This window comes from Lithobates pipiens, unplaced genomic scaffold (assembly GCF_037356315.1).
Source record: "Lithobates pipiens isolate NorthernLeopardFrog02 unplaced genomic scaffold, aLitPip1_a1.2 Scaffold_16, whole genome shotgun sequence".
Classification (NCBI taxonomy): domain Eukaryota; kingdom Metazoa; phylum Chordata; class Amphibia; order Anura; family Ranidae; genus Lithobates; species Lithobates pipiens.
The window spans coordinates 233,975,863-233,993,094 of NW_027507748.1; the positions used below are offsets into that span (position 1 = coordinate 233,975,863).

The following is a 17,232-nucleotide window of genomic DNA, read 5'->3' on the forward strand; positions in this document are numbered from 1 at the left end:
TTAGGCAATGATTTTCAATCTTTTATTGTCCGGTTTTCTCATTCCACGCTTACTGTATACTCATTTTATACTTCTTAGATGACAGATAGTGGTTTGTCTGCTATTAAAGCCTTTCCACAATAGGGTCAGATGTGTTGTCAGTTTAGACTTATACTCTGCCAGTTATTCCACTTTTGCTGTATAAAGACTTCAATCTGTATTAAAAAGGTGACAGGATTCAGAAGCATGGTGTCCACCTCCCCCTACCAAGTTTTTAAAAAAACTCTCTTCTCCGTCCAGTGCAGTTCATGATAAACTGCCAATAAAAAAGTGAGGATTATGGACTTCTATAGGGCACATACGCAAAATACTATATAAACTCCTATTTATAGATATTTCTTGGGAAGGAATGAATACTCCACTCCTTTCCTACTTTTTTTTTCTTAAAGCAAAATGGTTGCTTATTGCAATTTAAAAACAACAGAGTTGCCATATCTAAAATCTCAGCTTAATTATAAATCACTAAAGGTGTGGCGTTGGGTTTATTCTTTGTCTATTCTTTTTATCGAAAACAAGATCAAAACATGAAGAGGGGTTGGCAAAACCACTCTATTACACCACACCACCAGTACACAATCTATATAGTGAAACCATAGCCACATGTGCACTATGACTACCTCCTTATTGTCTAGGTGCAAGCACACATTTTACACAAAATTTTCAGGCACTAACATTTACCATCAGAAAAGTAATATGACAAATTCATGACAAATTCCAAAGACTCAACCACAAATTCAATATCTTCATCAAAAGAGAGAATTTTTCTATAAAGAAACTGGCACAATCTTTCCAGCTCATCTCATGGGGAATTGTTATATACAGTAATACCTCATATTGCGAGTAACATGGTTTATGAGCGTTTCGCAATACGAGCTATTATTTCTTTTAAACCCTGACTCGGTGTGCAAGCGTTGTCTCGCAAAAGGAGCAGGATTCAAGCCAATGGGGTGTGCAGTACCGCATTTGACCAGAGGTGCGGGGTGCCAGTGACACTCAGAGCAGCTCAGAGACACTCGGAAACTCAGTCTCCAGCGCCACCCCACCTCTGGCCACATGCGGTACTGCATACAATAGCAGTCACTGTGGAATGAATTATCTGAGTTTCCATTGACTCCTATGGGGAAACTCGCTTTGAGATATGAGTGCTTTGGATTATAAGCATTCTTCTGGAACAAATTATGCTCGTAATCAAAGGTACCACTGTACTGTACATTATATCAAAAAGTAGGCTTTTCGACCCAATTTCAGACATTAGTTCAGACAATATCTTTTTTTATATAGTTGAAAGTCTTAGGGTCATCCCTTGCTAGATTTTAACATCTTTTTTATGGTCTGCCCACTTTTTTAATGTTTTTCTCTACTTCCTCAACCAGGAAAACTGTACACTCCAGTTGTATTGGCATCTTACTTGATTTAATTTTACTCCTTAGGTTGTCCTCACAATGAAAAATATCTCTAAAATGTGGTTTCTGTCTTCCTATAATTCCCTTAGGCTTCCCAATGATTTATAATCCAATAGTGAAAGCTTATTTCATTTTCTTTCTCATACTGCATATAACCTGGTTCGTGGGCCTATGGTAAATATAGGAAAATTGTACATTGTAAACTAATCTTTATTAACTGGTAAGAAAGTGTGGCCTTTACCTAAAACAGAGTAGTGTAGGAGAATAAATCCAGATCTGTTATTTTAGTACATTTACATCCATTAACATTGTTGGGTTTGCTTACATTTGTCCTAAATGTTTATCTTTCTCTATCTCTCTGCTTTTGCTTTTCCCCTTCTAAAAAAAAAAAAAAAAAAAAAAAAGGAGTGGACTCTGAATGAATCCAGTTTTACCTTAATCCAATCAGGCTTTCATGAAATGTGTCAAGGCATATGTTGGTTGTAAAGGAATATGACAGGGAATTGAAAGTTGTGATTTGTTTGTAATTGTATAGTGAAAATTGGGAATTGTCAAATCACTTGTGTAAAGATGTTGAAATGGTACGATACTGTTCAGCAATATTTTTTTTTCTACGCTGACGTAGATGACTTATGCCACGTACACACGGTCAGAATTTCGGCCAGCAAAAGACCGATGAGAGCTTTTCTTCAGAAATTGTGACTTTGTGTAGTGCTCCATCAGAATTTTGCTGGCCGAATTTCCGCCAGCAAAAGATTGAGAGCAGGCTCTTAATTTTTAACGTTTCTATTGGAAATTCCGATCGTGTGTATGCAATTCTGATGCGCAAAAACTCACGCATGCTCAGATATTGAACTTCCTTTTTCTAGTCCTGTCATATGTGTTGTACGTCACCTCATTCTTGACAGTCGGAATTTGGTGTGACCGTGTGTATGCAAGACAGCTTGAGCGAAATCCGTCAGAATTCTGTTGGGAAAACCATCAGAGCTTTTTCCGACCAAAATTCCGATTTTGTGTACACGGCATCAGAATTCTTTCTCACCAAAAGAAGCAGGCACTTTCTTTTGAGAGCAATAATGTGCACTTTTTTAAATGAGTGGACAACTGGTTTGGAAGATAGCTAGTGCTAACAAGCATACATAAAAAACGGCATCCTGAACTATAGTCCCCTTTTCATGTTTATCTCTGCTATACCAGTGGGTGTTCATTCTCTGGTCACTATATAAAGTATATGTCAGGTCACCTGAACCCAGGTGACAGAAGCACTCCGTAGGAGTCGGAAGTGCACCACTAAGGTAGTGGACCCTAGGACTGACTGCTGCGAATAGTACCCAGGGAGGTACTGTATTTTTTCCAGGGCCCTCTCCTGAAAGCGAATATCGATCTCGAAGGCAATTGGTTCCACTAGATTTTAGTTAGGGGGTATCAGAATAAAGGGAGCTAAATACAAATGCATGCCACACTTTTCAGATATATATTTGCAAAAGATTTTGAAAAACATTTATCATTTTCCTTACACTTCACAATTATGTGCAACTTTGTGTTGATCTATCACATGAAATCCCAATACAATACATTTACATTTTTAGTTGTAACTTGACAAAATGTGGAAAATTTCAAGGGGTGTGAATACATTTTCAAGGCACTGTATGTATGCATATGAAAATTTTACTAAGCAAATGTTTTTTTAACCAACAAAAATATTGACAAAAGAAGATTTTTTAAACATAACAGATCTGACCTTGATGTGGATTTTCCACCAGTATTATATCAATTTTCTTTTTAGTACCCTTAAAGATGCTACTTAACTCTCTTACAGACTCCACATTCCGATATACTGGCAGCCCTGATAGTCTTCGGTCTCGTGCACCTATGATAACTCCAGATCTAGAAAGTGGTGTTAAAGTTTGGCATCTGGTAAAAAACCACGAGCATGGAGATCAGAAGGAGGGTGACCGGGGGAGCAAGATGGTATCTGAAATTTATCTGACGCGGCTTCTGGCCACTAAGGTATACAGAGTGTAAAAGGCCATACTGATATTCTTCTTTGCTATAATTAAATCCACTCCTGAGCATAACCTTTGATTGCATAATGTACTATTGTAAATAATGTACTAGCTGGAAAATGCAAATCTGGAATAATTTTGACAATGTTGTTTTTATATTAACACACAGTTATTCTTGGAAGCTCTTCAACTGCCTAACCACTTAAAGTGACTATATCAATATCATTCTGTAAAATATACCCACCCCTGCAAAGGAGACATGGAATATTCACTATTCATGCTCCCTGTACCCCTGAAGACGAAAAACACTCTCCAAAGATCTTGCTGAATCTTTACCTCCGGGAATGTTGATTTCCTTATCCCCACTACTTGCTATTTTTTTCCTACTGGCCCCTAGGTCAATACAGGACAAAGTAAGGATATAGGGGCTGTCTGAACCACATACATTCTGACAGTGATGAACTCATCATTACACTTCTTCTTGGCTATCCATTCTCAGGATAGGGGCACATAGGTGACTTAGGTATATTGCTTAACCTAACATTCTCTTAAACTGTACAGAAAATTTTGGTCACCAGCTGTGCTGTGTGGCAGGGCTTTGTAAATCTCAGGGCTTAATGAATATAATTACAAATTCTCTGGCAGATAAAACAGCTTTCAAATATGTATTGCAACCATGTTTTTCTAGGGTTCATCTTTAAATATCATATAATCTGAAAAAAAAAATAATAAGACAGCAATATCAAACATGAAACCCTCACTTATAACTTATTCTGTCCCATAGGGAACACTGCAAAAATTTGTGGATGATTTGTTTGAAACATTGTTCAGTACAGTGCATCGTGGGAGTGCTCTGCCTCTTGCCATCAAGTATATGTTTGACTTTCTGGATGAACAGGCAGACAGACATGGCATCTATGATACGGATGTAAGACACACATGGAAAAGCAACTGGTAAGTACTGAGGGACAGGAATGCCTTAAAGTAGGAAAATATGTAATGAGTAAGTGATAAATAGGAATCAAGGAAAGTATGACCATTCTTTAAAACAGGGAGGGGGACGAAAAAGAAAAAAAAGGCATTTGAACCCATTAATGAAACTTTGTCTTCTTTCGTCCTAAACAGCCTACCACTTCGGTTTTGGGTGAATGTCATTAAGAACCCTCAGTTTGTGTTTGACATACACAAGGGTAGCATCACAGATGCCTGCCTGTCTGTTGTGGCACAGACATTCATGGACTCTTGTTCCACCTCAGAGCATCGACTTGGAAAAGATTCCCCTAGCAACAAGCTGCTGTATGCCAAGGATATTCCTAATTACAAGAACTGGGTTGAAAGGTTAGTGTGCATCACCACTGGTGCAACAATGGTGTTTCTACTAGATATGTATGCCCAAATTCCATAGGTAAATTGTATTATATGATAACGTTTGTTTTTCAGGTATTATGCTGACATTGCCAAGCTCCCAGCCATTAGTGATCAAGATATGAATGCCTACCTCGCAGAGCAGTCTCGTATGCATGCATCAGAGTTTAATATGCTAAGCGCTTTAAACGAGATCTACTCATATATCACTAAATACAGTGTGGAGGTAAGACGTGATAAGTTGGCTAGAATGGGGATGGGATCTGTGGAGAATCAATTTAGTTATAAATTTTGAACATTTATTAAATGTGGCAAATCATTATTACATTTAGCAATATGTGCAGTCTAAAACTCACTAGTACTTGCTAGTCCGTGTATCATAACTATCATTATTTTCTTTTGATGTTCAAAAATGGATGAAATACCAAAAGTGTTTGCCTTACAGTAAATCCAAATAATTCATAAATGTTATATGTGTATAACTCTTTTGTAATGAAAACTTTTTTTCCAGCTAAGTGGCTTAGTGGTTGTCAGTTCTGTCATGCAGCACTGGGATCCTCAGGTCAAAATAATTCTCCTCATATACTTGCTAACTACTTTTCTATGTTGTCATGTGACCTTAAAAAATCTGCCCCGCTAGTGCCCAAAAAGCACTGCAAAAGCACTGCTAAAGCAATTCAAAAACGACCGGCGCTTTAGCGCTGTTTTAGTGACGCTGCAGTGTGAAAGGGGTCTAAATGTAAAAACACACGATTTGTACCAGTTAATAGATATAATTGTAATAACATAAATCGCATAGTTTTTACCTCCTAAAAATACATCCTGAGCTTGTTTTAGCCCTACAAATACCTACATGAGCTTAGGAGCAGAGAATGGGAGGTGGAGATGTGATGTCACACAATCTCCCCCCAGCTATACACACTGGGTAAAAGAGAGACAGAGTAGCAGGGAGCGGGCACATCCCCTTTTACAAAGCTTTACTTGGTGGCTTGTGCATGTGTCTCCTTGGCACAGCCTATCAATCACAGGAGGAGAGAGCTGTCCCCATAGATTTCCTGATGTAAGGTTAAGTCAGTTATGTGGAGTAGGGAGGATTGCCAGAGAATGGGAGTGCTTCAAGATGCGCAACTAGGCTTAGTGCATGTCAATGTTATTTAATTGTACGTTCAGATTGTTTTGGTTATCAGGTTTACAACCACTTTAACGTCCCTTGTAGTTTGTTGCAAACAGACTACTCTAAAGTGTATCTTACAATATAATAAAAGGTCAATTTGAATCTTGTTTAGTTTTCTTAAAGAGTGCCGTTTATTTGCAATTAAAATAGTTTACATGTTGCCACATGCATTTAAGACTAAAACAAATTATGTGTGTGTTACTTTCAAGAAAATTGTTCAGCAGATTAACGTGGAGCTACACCACATCTGAGCTAAACAAACCAAAAACACTATTCAATTCATTTTTAATATTTAAAGCAACCTCAACCATCCATCAATGTCTTTGTGCTTTTATACCCCCTAGCATTTCTGGCCACAGCCATCTTGAGTATGGACAGATGGTTGATGTTAGCATTTGCTTCCTGGAATCCATTTGTCCTTAGCCCAGGCATGTATTTTTAGCTAAGAAAACCCCTCTCCCCTTCTGAAGACTCCTATGATGTATGACATTATATGCCTACATCTGGAAATCGGGAAGTAAATAAAGAAATGTAAAAAATACAAGTTTAAAAAAAGTAAATATGATATACTGTTATATTTACTAATGATAGCAGCATAAGAATTTAAAATAGTCAATGATTATCAAGAGAGTGAAGTTCTGCTTTAAGTAGCTGAAAAAAAACATTGAATCCCTTCCCATGCTGGTATGCACTTCCCAAAGTCCTGTACCATTAAGATCTTAGGTAGGACCATAATCTTCATAAGCTCCTATTTGATTTTAGGTTCCCTTGTAAAAATGTAGGTATCTGCAAATAGAGACACCTATAGCTGTGCAGAAGCAGAGGAGCCATTTAGTTAATACAGAAGATAGGAACAGTGGCATAGGATGTCAGCCCACACGATAATGTTTTCATTATATGAATATATATGTGATTTCATAAGCTCTTTCAAGATGCTTTCAAAGACTTCCTTAGCCTGATTGAGTAAAGAGGTGATGATAGGGTTGTACTTTAAAAAACACTTAAAAATACTCATCAAGCCTTACATAAACCCATCATTTAGTATGAAATATGCGGTATATATTTTCTGCAAACCACTGACAATAAAATCTGTATTGTCTCTTACAGCTAATTACAGCCTTGGAAGAAGATGAACAGGGGCGACGACACCGCTTAGCTTACAAAGTGGAACAGCTGATAGTAGCCATGAGTTTTGACAGCTGAATTATAGCGCAAGCTTTTATCCACAAAATGGAGACAGACTCCTGGTAAAGACTCGGATATAGAGCTGCAGGGTTCCCTGGACTTTCCCTTCCAACTGTGAAAACGTGAATAGGGCATCAGTAAGTCTAACAGAATGGATGGGAAGGAGTCCAAACCTTCTCCAAACTCCCAATTTCCTCTGAAAGCCTGAAGAAGTCACTAGAATTTCATTGAGCCCAGCAGAACCTTGAATGCATGCGCAACGTAAATTAAGAGACTGCATAAAAAAGAAAAGATTCAACTTTTATGTCTGTTGGTTCAGTTTGTTGTTTAACTTGTTTTTTTCTTCAAAAGACTATTTTTTTATTTTTATTTATTGTTTTTTGGATGGGTGAGAAATGTGTTGAAGGATACATTGTTTTTCACCCAAAAAGGAGAAAAAGGAACAGAATTTTCATAAAAGGCCACTCTTGGCTGAATTTGCACTGGTTCATCTGATAACCTTAATTATATGAGTGGGTGATGTACCTCCACTACTAGCTGGTCTACTTGAGAACTTTATAGCCTAAGTTGAAACTGTACTGAGTGTCACTTAAATTCACCAGCTTATTCTGTGATGGATTCCTTGTAGTAAGAGACATTGGCCTAATAATACAGCAAAACGATCAGTCTTTATGAACCTGTAACATATTCTGTGCTGACACCATGGCTTGCTTTCAAAGAAAGTTTTGAGATCCTTGAAGATAGCAGTTGGTCTTAAGAGAGCATAATAATGTGCATTAGTTGTTAGTTTTCTTTCATTCTACAATCACTTTAGCGCATTGAGAGGGTATCAGTATAAGAAATTCAAAAGAATGCCATGTTATAAATCCCAGCTGAATATGGTCTGTTTAAATTGTTAGCTGTAGACGAATATTTATTTAACAGTTTTTGTTACAGGCATGATAATCAAGCCTTTTTATTAATAATATGCATATGGTTTATCATAATAACACTATGCATTGTGTTCAGTGGCTTATGAAAGGAAGCTATCGACATAAATACAGCACTGAAATATTTCTAAATCTGTCAAAGCTAGTACATATTTTTCTGGGATGATATTATTTTTGAAATAGACATCCATTGAGCACATAAGATACATATATATGAAAGCTTATTTTTTTGTTGGCTCTTTTGCAGTTTGTGAGTTCCTTTTACACCATTACTAAAGTTCCATGTGTGCCAAAGGGGCAGTAAACCTACCTACCCAAATGTACTATAGTAGCCATATAAGTCAACAGGATAAAATATATTTAACATTAAAATGCCCATAGATGCTATAAGGCCGCGTACACACGCGCGGACTGTTCGCCCAACTTTGTCCGTCCAACAGTTTCGGCAAACAGTCCGCTCAAACTTAGCATGGACGGACATGGCCACACACGACGGACGAACAGTTTGCTGAAACCGTGCGCGATGACGTGAACGGCACGTACGACGGGACGAAAAATACGACGTCCTATACACTGCATTATAGCTTTCGGCGTGAAAATCCTTTCTGAGCATGCGCGCAACTTTGTTTGACGAACAAGCCTACACACGGGCGGACTGTTCGCTCAAACAAGGTTTCAGCGGACAGTTTTTCGGAAATTCCGAAAAACCTTGTCCGTCCAACTGTCCGCTGAAACTGTCCGCTGAAAGCCCACACACGAGCGGACTGTCCGCCCAAACACTGTTCAGCGGACAAAGTTGGGCGAACAGTCCGCCCGTGTGTACGCGGCCTAAGACTGTGGAATGGGTGAAACTGGATATATTCCAACTGGGACCCTAGGCAATGATAATATCTTTGGTCCCCTAGCTTACCTCAAACCAGGCTAGAGACAAACCTGTTTTTTTTTTTCTTTGTGTATTATTCACATTGAATCAAACCTTTTACAACGTAAAAATCTGTTCACATAATATGATTTCAGCACAGTTCTGTTAACTTTAAAAGGGGTTAATGTACAATATGTTAAATTTTGTTATCAGCAAAGTACTGCACTGTAGCAGGAAAGTGAAAATATAGCTGATAACATTTTGTTGGGAAACGTATTGCATTCAAGTGCATTCTTTGAAGAATATTTTGTTTTCACTAGGCATGATTTCATACAAAGATCCCCCAAAAAATCATATTTTTAAATACACACAAGTACAGTAGACATCTAAGAACATAAGTTGATCAAACATGATTAAAGAGCACTTGTTTCCAGATTATGAACATTAAACTATTTATATATTCATAACAAGCAGTGAACAAGCTTTAACATCTTCCCACTGCTGGGAGTTAGTCCTTTAACAACATTTAATGCTGGAAGTGTTCCCTAGACTTCCCAATCATGTTATTAGGTGTCACATTGAGCATATCATCGAGAGCCTGTCCTACCAGTTCTTGATTGTAAACAGTGACCAGGAGCTGTCAGTGACAGCACAAATCAGTGGCACTGACTAAATACATATGTGTAGCAGCATGGCATTAACGAATACTGCCATCCTGCCACATATATAAATGTACAGCCAGCGGCAACGGGTTAAAACAAGCCATCCCTTACCTCTCTAAATGCTTTTAATGTAAATTTATTTTATTTAAAGATTGCAACAAAGACGAGTTGGTTGGTTTTTAGTAACTTAGAAACATTTATATTAGAGGGCTGGCAGCTTTGACGAGCTTTGGGTACAACAAAAAGTATTGTGGGAAGTGTTAAGATTTTAATCCTGGTGTTGTGAACTTTGAAAATGGATTTCTTCACAAGGCTCGTATATACAGAAATGAATGAGGGTTTGTTTAATATGCTTTTACTGCTTGTTTAGAATATGTAAATATATTAGTGTGCATGAACTGGGCACATCTTTCCTTTAACATAAAATAATGATAGAGAAGAACCATCATTTTATCTGTGTGCTGCTCATAAATCTGATTCTTGGCAGTTAAAGTATATCCAAAGCCAAAGCAAAGTTTATCTGTCTATCTTTCTTTTTTTTTTTGCTTTGTTTTTTTGGATAGAGGGAATGATAGAGGGATGACAATCTGTTGTTGCTGCCTGTGTTCTATTGGGGAGAACTTTCTTTACAGGAGGTGGGAAATGATCTCCAAAAAGTCAGGGAAATCATCTTTGTTACTATTCCTGACATAGGGAAGAATCTAAATGTTTTTCCTCACTTTGAGTTCCAGTGATACTGGTCCCCAGGATAAACTGAAAGGATTAATCTCCCCAGTGGTGACACAACAGTCTAACCTTGACCTTGTCCAAAATGGAAAAAAAAATCCTTAAAATATTTTAACCACTTGAATCTCCAGTACCATTTTAAAACATCACTGGGATAGTTATTCATCCCAGTGCTGTTGTAAAATGGAACCCAACTGCTTTGTTCATACAAATATTTATTTCAAAAGGTTCCCCTGCTAAAAGTATGTAAAGTATTGGGGGGTTTTTTTTTTTTGGTCCTTTGTATGACACCATTCCTGATGAAAACTGATAATTTATGAAAGATTACACACAAATATACTGCAAAATTGTACTTTCCAGATGTATTTATTGCTACTGTACTTCTGAGGACTGTGTTATGTTGAACTGTGCAAAAAACTCTTATATGGTTGTCTTCTCATTCAAGCCTTTAAAGTCCCCACTCTGCTCTAACGTTACACCTATGCAAAAAAGAGAACTGACAAATTTGCTGAAAAGTAATGAGAGCAGAGGGTAAAATGTGCTTTCTGTTTGTAGTTGCATGAAAAATCGAATCTTTATGATTTCTTCCCTGCTAACCTGTGTGCAGACTGAGGGACAGTCCCAAATTGTAGTGTTACTGTTGGCTGTGTTTTATTATTATTATTATTATTATACACAATTGTGTTTTGCTTTGAAGCATTTGAACCATGACCGCTGTTTCACATAATTTAAAACAAATTTACAGACACCTTAATACATCAGGGTGCAGAGAATTATCAAGAAACATGACATGCTTCAAATATAATGGGAGCAGTGCAAGAACACACAATTCCCCCTTAGTCTGCATGCTGGAAATCAGAGAAGCAGTAACACAGAGAAAACAGAGGAGAGTTTGCATGGTTAAGTGGGTATGAGAGCTGATGTTAAGGCTGGTTCAGTCCAAGCAGTACAGCAGGGATGCCCAACCTTTTGAAAAGCGAGGTCCACTTAAGTGACTTGGTAAACGGTGGCGGGCCACAAATAGTGGAGCAGGCGGATGACAGGTCTGTGTTCACTCTGCATATGCAGAGCAGACAGGGACACAGCCCACTCTACTCTATGGGCCCTTCGATCCGATCCACCCAAACAGAAGGGGATGGATCCTCTTCTGTTTTTTTTAGCGGATCGGATTGGGAGGTAGGCGGTGCACCTGCGGATCAGTTTGAAAGCAGCCCAGTACCCACTGCAGAACAGATATGCTCATATTTGGTATCCCTCCACCTGTGACAGGAGCTGGCGCTATAAAGGAAGCATCGGCTTATGCGGCTCTGCTCCGCAGCCGCTTGCTTTCTCCACCGCTGGGTTCTTTCACAACACTGATGCTGTAGGATGACGGATCCGCGATCTGCGATCTGGGCATGCCAACCAGCCATCCCGGAGCAGGAGGTTGTGGGCCACATCAGAGGGCTCTGTGGGCCACATCTGTCCCCTGGGCCACTGGTTGGGCACCCCTGTAGTACAACATAATTTAATGCTGGTCAGGTGATCTTAGTGGGATCAATCATTTATTAAAAAAAACATATATCACATGCATCAGTAGGTTGTTTGTCTACAAGTTTGTCTTTTTTCTTTGACTTAATACATTCCAAGTCCCATGCTCATAAAATTACAAACGATACCACTATTCCACAATCAGATGTGGTAATGACTGTCACTGTTGTATGTGGGTATGGTTACATTAGCTTGTCAGCTTTTATTTCTGTTGTTTTGTTTCTCACATCATCTTCAGATAAAAAAAGCTGATGATCATAAACAGTGGGGTTGGCTGTTAGGGAACAGCCATGGGGCTTATGTAGATGGGCAAATGCAGCATGTTTTCAAGTGCTTTACACTTGCTTTTGAGATTTGTTTTATAAGATTTAGAGGCTTTTTTGTGATGCTTCAGAGGCGCCTTTGACTGGTTGCTGACCTCAAAAGCCACATCAAGCAGTGTTTGCATCCCCATTGATATGTATAGGGAAAAAAGCCATTCTGATGCAAACAAATACCCATGTACTGACAACTTGTGTGGCATACAAGGTCCACCTTGAGATAATGACCGAATGCAAGGTCCATCTGAGGACTGGGCCTTCTATAGGGCATCTAAAAGCCAAACATTCTATCTCCAACCCAGTCACCAACTAAAGAATGCACTCAACTAGTATAAGCTGAGAACGATGGAAGACCAACCAGAAATTTCCAGTCCAGCTGGTTGAATTGTCTTCCTGTGGTGGTGTTCTGATGATGTTATTTGTAATCCTCAGATAATTGCCTCAACCTAATTGAACATTTTATTTATATTATTTTCTTTATTATGTTCTGGAAAATAAATAAAAAAATGTTTTTTGTTATTTTAGTAAGACAATTAAATAATTTTAAAATAAACATCTAATGACCTGTACACACGGTCAGATTTTCCGATGGAAAATGTGCGATCGGATTGTGTTGTCAGAAATTCTAATTGTGTGTGGGCTCCATCAGACTTTTTCTGTCGGAATTTCCGACACACAAAATTTTAGATCTGGATCTAAAATTTTACGACAATAAAATCCGATTGTTTAAATTTTCGATCGCGTGTAGACAATTCCGGCGCACAAAGTGCCACGCATGATCAAAATTAATAACGAGAAGAAAGCTATTGGCTACTGGCCTCTTTATAGTACCGTCGTACATGTTTTACATCACCTTGTTTCGAACGGTCGGATTTTGGGACAACTTTGTGCGACCGTGTGTATGCAAGACAAGTTTGAGCCAAAATCCGTTGGAAAAAATCCGACAGATTTTGTCTGACCGTGTGTACAGGGCATAAGAGTTGCCACTTCCAGCAGATGTTAAGTTAAGAAATGCAACTTGAAATTTTCTGCATATTATTTTATTTTTAAGCTGTGAATAGTCTGAAAAGTATGTGTTATGAATAGACCTGAATGCAAGTGATCGAATCACACAAAATTAGCTAAATGTCACAGAGGAGGAGTATCACCACGCCTTCTTTCTTAGCAGATACAGAATTATACGGATCTTAAGTTTAACCGAGACAGCAAGATAAAGAGCAGTACTCGGTTGCTTTGCAAAGTGTCATAGAATTATCCTTTACTGAATATTTATTTGTAAAATACAGATTTATAAAAGTAATATAAACATTTAAATGAATCATTTACAAATTTGTAAGCAAAAAAAAAAACAATGATTTTCTCAAACCATCCCCTTTAAATTTCTTGATTATGGTGATATAGGGGGTTATTTACAAAAGGAAAATCCACTTTGCACTACAAGTGCACTGCAAGTGCAGTCACTGTAAAGCTGAGGAGTAGATCTGAAATAACGTGAAGCTCTGCTGATTTTATCATCCAATTATGTGCAAGCAAAAATGCTGTTTTTTATTTTCCTTGCATGTCCCGCTCGGATCTACAGTGACTGCAATTCCAAGTGCACTTGTAGTGCAAAGTGGATTTGCCTTTCGTAATTAACCCCCATAATGTATTTTTGAGCCTCTCAGGATATTTACAGCAGAGCCCTTGAAAGGAATAAGAGGAATTCTGCTTTATGATTAGTTAGGATAAGCTGATATATTGATATTTTACCAGTCCATATTTCCAATAATTTAGGATACATTTTGTAGCTAGGAATGTCAAAAAATAAAACACCACTGAGTGAAACAAGTGATTATTTCACAAAAGTGTTATGTACATTGCAAACAATCCACTGTGCAGGTTACAGCATTTATATGTATATGTCGTTGAGATGTTAAATTGATTGTGAAACAGGACATTATTAAGACACGACTGCCATTCCTAGCTGTTATTTTTTTAAATGAGGGAACTTATAAATGGCGGATTGTGTTAAATGTTAGTATTATTCTGCATTGTTCTCAGGCCAGAGAATGCCATAGTGTTAGGCTAAAAAGAACACAATTGTTGAATTTACATTATGCACTTTTTATGAAACGTGTTTTACAGCTACTACAAAAGCTAGGGATCCATCTCCTGCCACTAATACAGTGCCATATAAATTGTTATGCCCCATATGCTAAAACATGAGAACATATTGCAAAGTAATAATACTCTTAAATCTAGCTAAACTTTTGCCTATGGTCTGAGCCAGGTCTGTGGGGAAGCTGAGAGCCGCACCTAAATGGGCACACATTGAAGTGTAATAATGTAGGTAAAGACTACATTAGTTGTTTAACTAGAATAGTGCATTTTAAAGCTAGCTGTAGTAAAACGCACACATGTGATATTACCAATCAGAAAATATTGTATAACATGAGCTAGAGGTGCTTTAGCCACACTTAAAGCAGACCTAAACTTGGGTATTTCAAAGAAGGAATTTGAAACTGCTGTAACTGACAGCTTTTCCAATGGGAATTCTGAAGCCGTTCTTTTTCCAAATTCCTATTTGGTATTAATTCTGCACTACTCTATTACACTATTAAAAGACAGCACTTCTTGTTCATAGACCTTAGTCCTAGTCTCCAAATGCCATTTATCTTATCTAGTGATAAGAAGCAGAAGTGGGTGGGATATGCTCCTTATGATTGAAAACTACTGAGAGGCTACTGTGAGGCTTGAAAAACAGAGTTTTCTTAGACAATGTCAGGTTTGTTAAGATACTCTACAGCTTCTAATAGGGAATTATATGTTAAATGTACATTTTGTACCACATTAGATTAGTACTAATTAAACCCTGTTAACAGGTAAAATTAACAATATAAGTATAGGTCTTTGTCAAAACTGCAGCAGCTTGTTCACATCAATTGACAATGTCTACATAACTCCATGTTGTTCATATTATGTTGCCTTCCAAGCACTGCATGTAAATGTTTTAAGGAAAATAACAGTTTTGTTACGCCAAGCAGTTTATTATGACTGAGAAAAGTGGATAAACAAGTATACATTTATGTACAATTTGCTCTTTCATAAGAACTATGTTTGTCCTTAAAATCCCAAATGAAATGATGCACATGGGAGCTATGAGTGCCAAATAACCAGTTATGGCCACGCTCACGCACATTGTGAGTGTAAAAGTACCAAACACTGTAGAACACTTTTGCATTTAGCAAAAATATTATCAGAATTTTCTCTCTTCCTTACATCGTGTTTGTTATGAAGATAATTTGTGAGGTTTCTCACAAGATGCCTACAAGCGGGGGATCCGTTGCTAACTATTTGTGTCATCAGAATCATTGCCCACTAGGCCATTTAATGATATGTTTACAGCAACTATTACTTGAAACGTTGGATATTCATTTGTTATCTCTTTCTTTGTAATCATTGCTCTTGGAACACCTGCCTCATGTATAATTTTAAATTAGTCATTTTAAGTATGTTGCAACGTTTCCTAACTTACTGTTTTGTACAGTGATATAGCAAATGTAAGTAGTATCAGGGAATCTCTCAAAGTCTTTAAATAGGTAAAATATGTTCAGAGAAGTGTTGTAGCCAATAGAAATTTGTTTGTGTTAAGGGTACTTTTTACGTACCATCAGAAGAATGTGACTTATGCCACCCACCTTTTAATGCAGCTTGCTAGTCTCCCACCTGCAGACCAAAGCCCCTTTTGACCTTCTGTTGCTGAGTCCCTCTTAAAACTAGGAGACCAAGTAACATATTGCTGGGCAATATTTGCTGGCCTCTTGCATATCAAAGGCTTTATCTGTGTGTGATGTTTGCAGTTGCTGAACTTTATTTCAGCCTATACTGATCCACTGTGTCTCCTGCATTCCAGGCTTTGTTAACCATATGCCTTCTTGCCAAATCAAACTAAATAGTTGCTGTATTTTTGGTAGCTGAATGAAAGTTGAACTGTAATGTTTGTATTCCATTCATGTCAGTTTATGTTTGTTATTTGAGTTATCTGCTCCCAAGTGTCAGAAGGCGGAATAACATTACTGATAATATTGAAGTGCAGAAATGTTTGCCAAAATCTGGATGGTTCATTACTACATAGACTACTCTGCTTTTCCACTGATAATGCTCTTGTTTCTCAGTGTGTCACAAGATGAACCACACCAACCAATCTGATTGCTGAATGTTGGGACACCCTGCTCTCCAGTTCTGCTGCACTTCTGTAAGAGTATTGTGTCTTTGTTTTTGCCTATTTTTTATATCTGCTTTGCTTCTTTTCTGTCATTTTTACAGTTGTTGTGAAAAAAATTTAAGAAAGTTTTAATTATTTAAAAACTGTTCGGAGACAAAAAAAGTTTTGTTATTATTTTAATATATTATTGTGTACCTATTGTAAATATGAAACACTCCTATTTTGCAAGCCAAGGACCCACTTTGTACTATTGTTATATATAAATAAAGTTTACTGGAAAAATGTGTTATTTTTACATAATTAAAATAATAAAGTATACTAAACTTTGTGAATATAATTAATCTTAGCTGTAGCCTTACAAATCTGAAACGATTTCTTAGTCCTTTAATGGGTTATTAGAATAGATAGGTAAAAAAAATACTAAAACACAAATAGCTCATTTAGGTCTACATTCTTAAAAAATGATGACTACAGGCCAATAGGGTTTATCTTTATTTTGTTACGTCTGAAATTAGCGGAATCTTATAGCACTTGTTTTTCATTTTCTGTGTTACCAAAGGGAGTCATTAGTAATGTTCTAGGCAACAGCTTCCAATTTCCAGAAGAAGCATTCCATAATAACTGGTTTGTAAAATGGCCAGAATTTTTTGATCTCAGCTAAATTTATGCTTGAAGTGATTGTAAAGCTTAATATTATTTTATTAACCACATCCCAACCGGGCCAATTCTGACACTTCTCTCTTACATCTAAAAATATACTATTTTATGCTAGAAAATTACTTAGAACCCCAAACATTAAATATATTTTTTTATGTCACATGGTATTT

The 17,232-nt window shown here is 37.4% G+C and overlaps 1 protein-coding gene across 2 annotated transcripts in view; it reads left to right on the plus strand.

Moving 5' to 3' along the window:
• The window catches only part of PLXNA2 (plexin A2), a 469,574-nt gene extending 452,883 nt beyond the window's left edge, over positions 1-16,691 (plus strand). The window contains exons 28-33 of one of the 2 annotated variants that reach the window (XR_013274456.1): positions 3,262-3,452; positions 4,233-4,402; positions 4,574-4,786; positions 4,889-5,039; positions 7,095-8,492; positions 8,935-16,691. Coding sequence is in view for 1 of the 2 variants with exons in the window: in XM_077481163.1 (XP_077337289.1) it covers positions 3,262-3,452; positions 4,233-4,402; positions 4,574-4,786; positions 4,889-5,039; positions 7,095-7,190 (821 nt within the window). In the remaining variant the exon portion in view is untranslated. Of the gene's footprint in view, positions 1-3,261; positions 3,453-4,232; positions 4,403-4,573; positions 4,787-4,888; positions 5,040-7,094 lie in introns of both variants that reach the window. The other variant, XM_077481163.1, reaches the window with a different exon arrangement.
• The last annotated feature ends 541 nt before the right edge of the window (positions 16,692-17,232 follow it).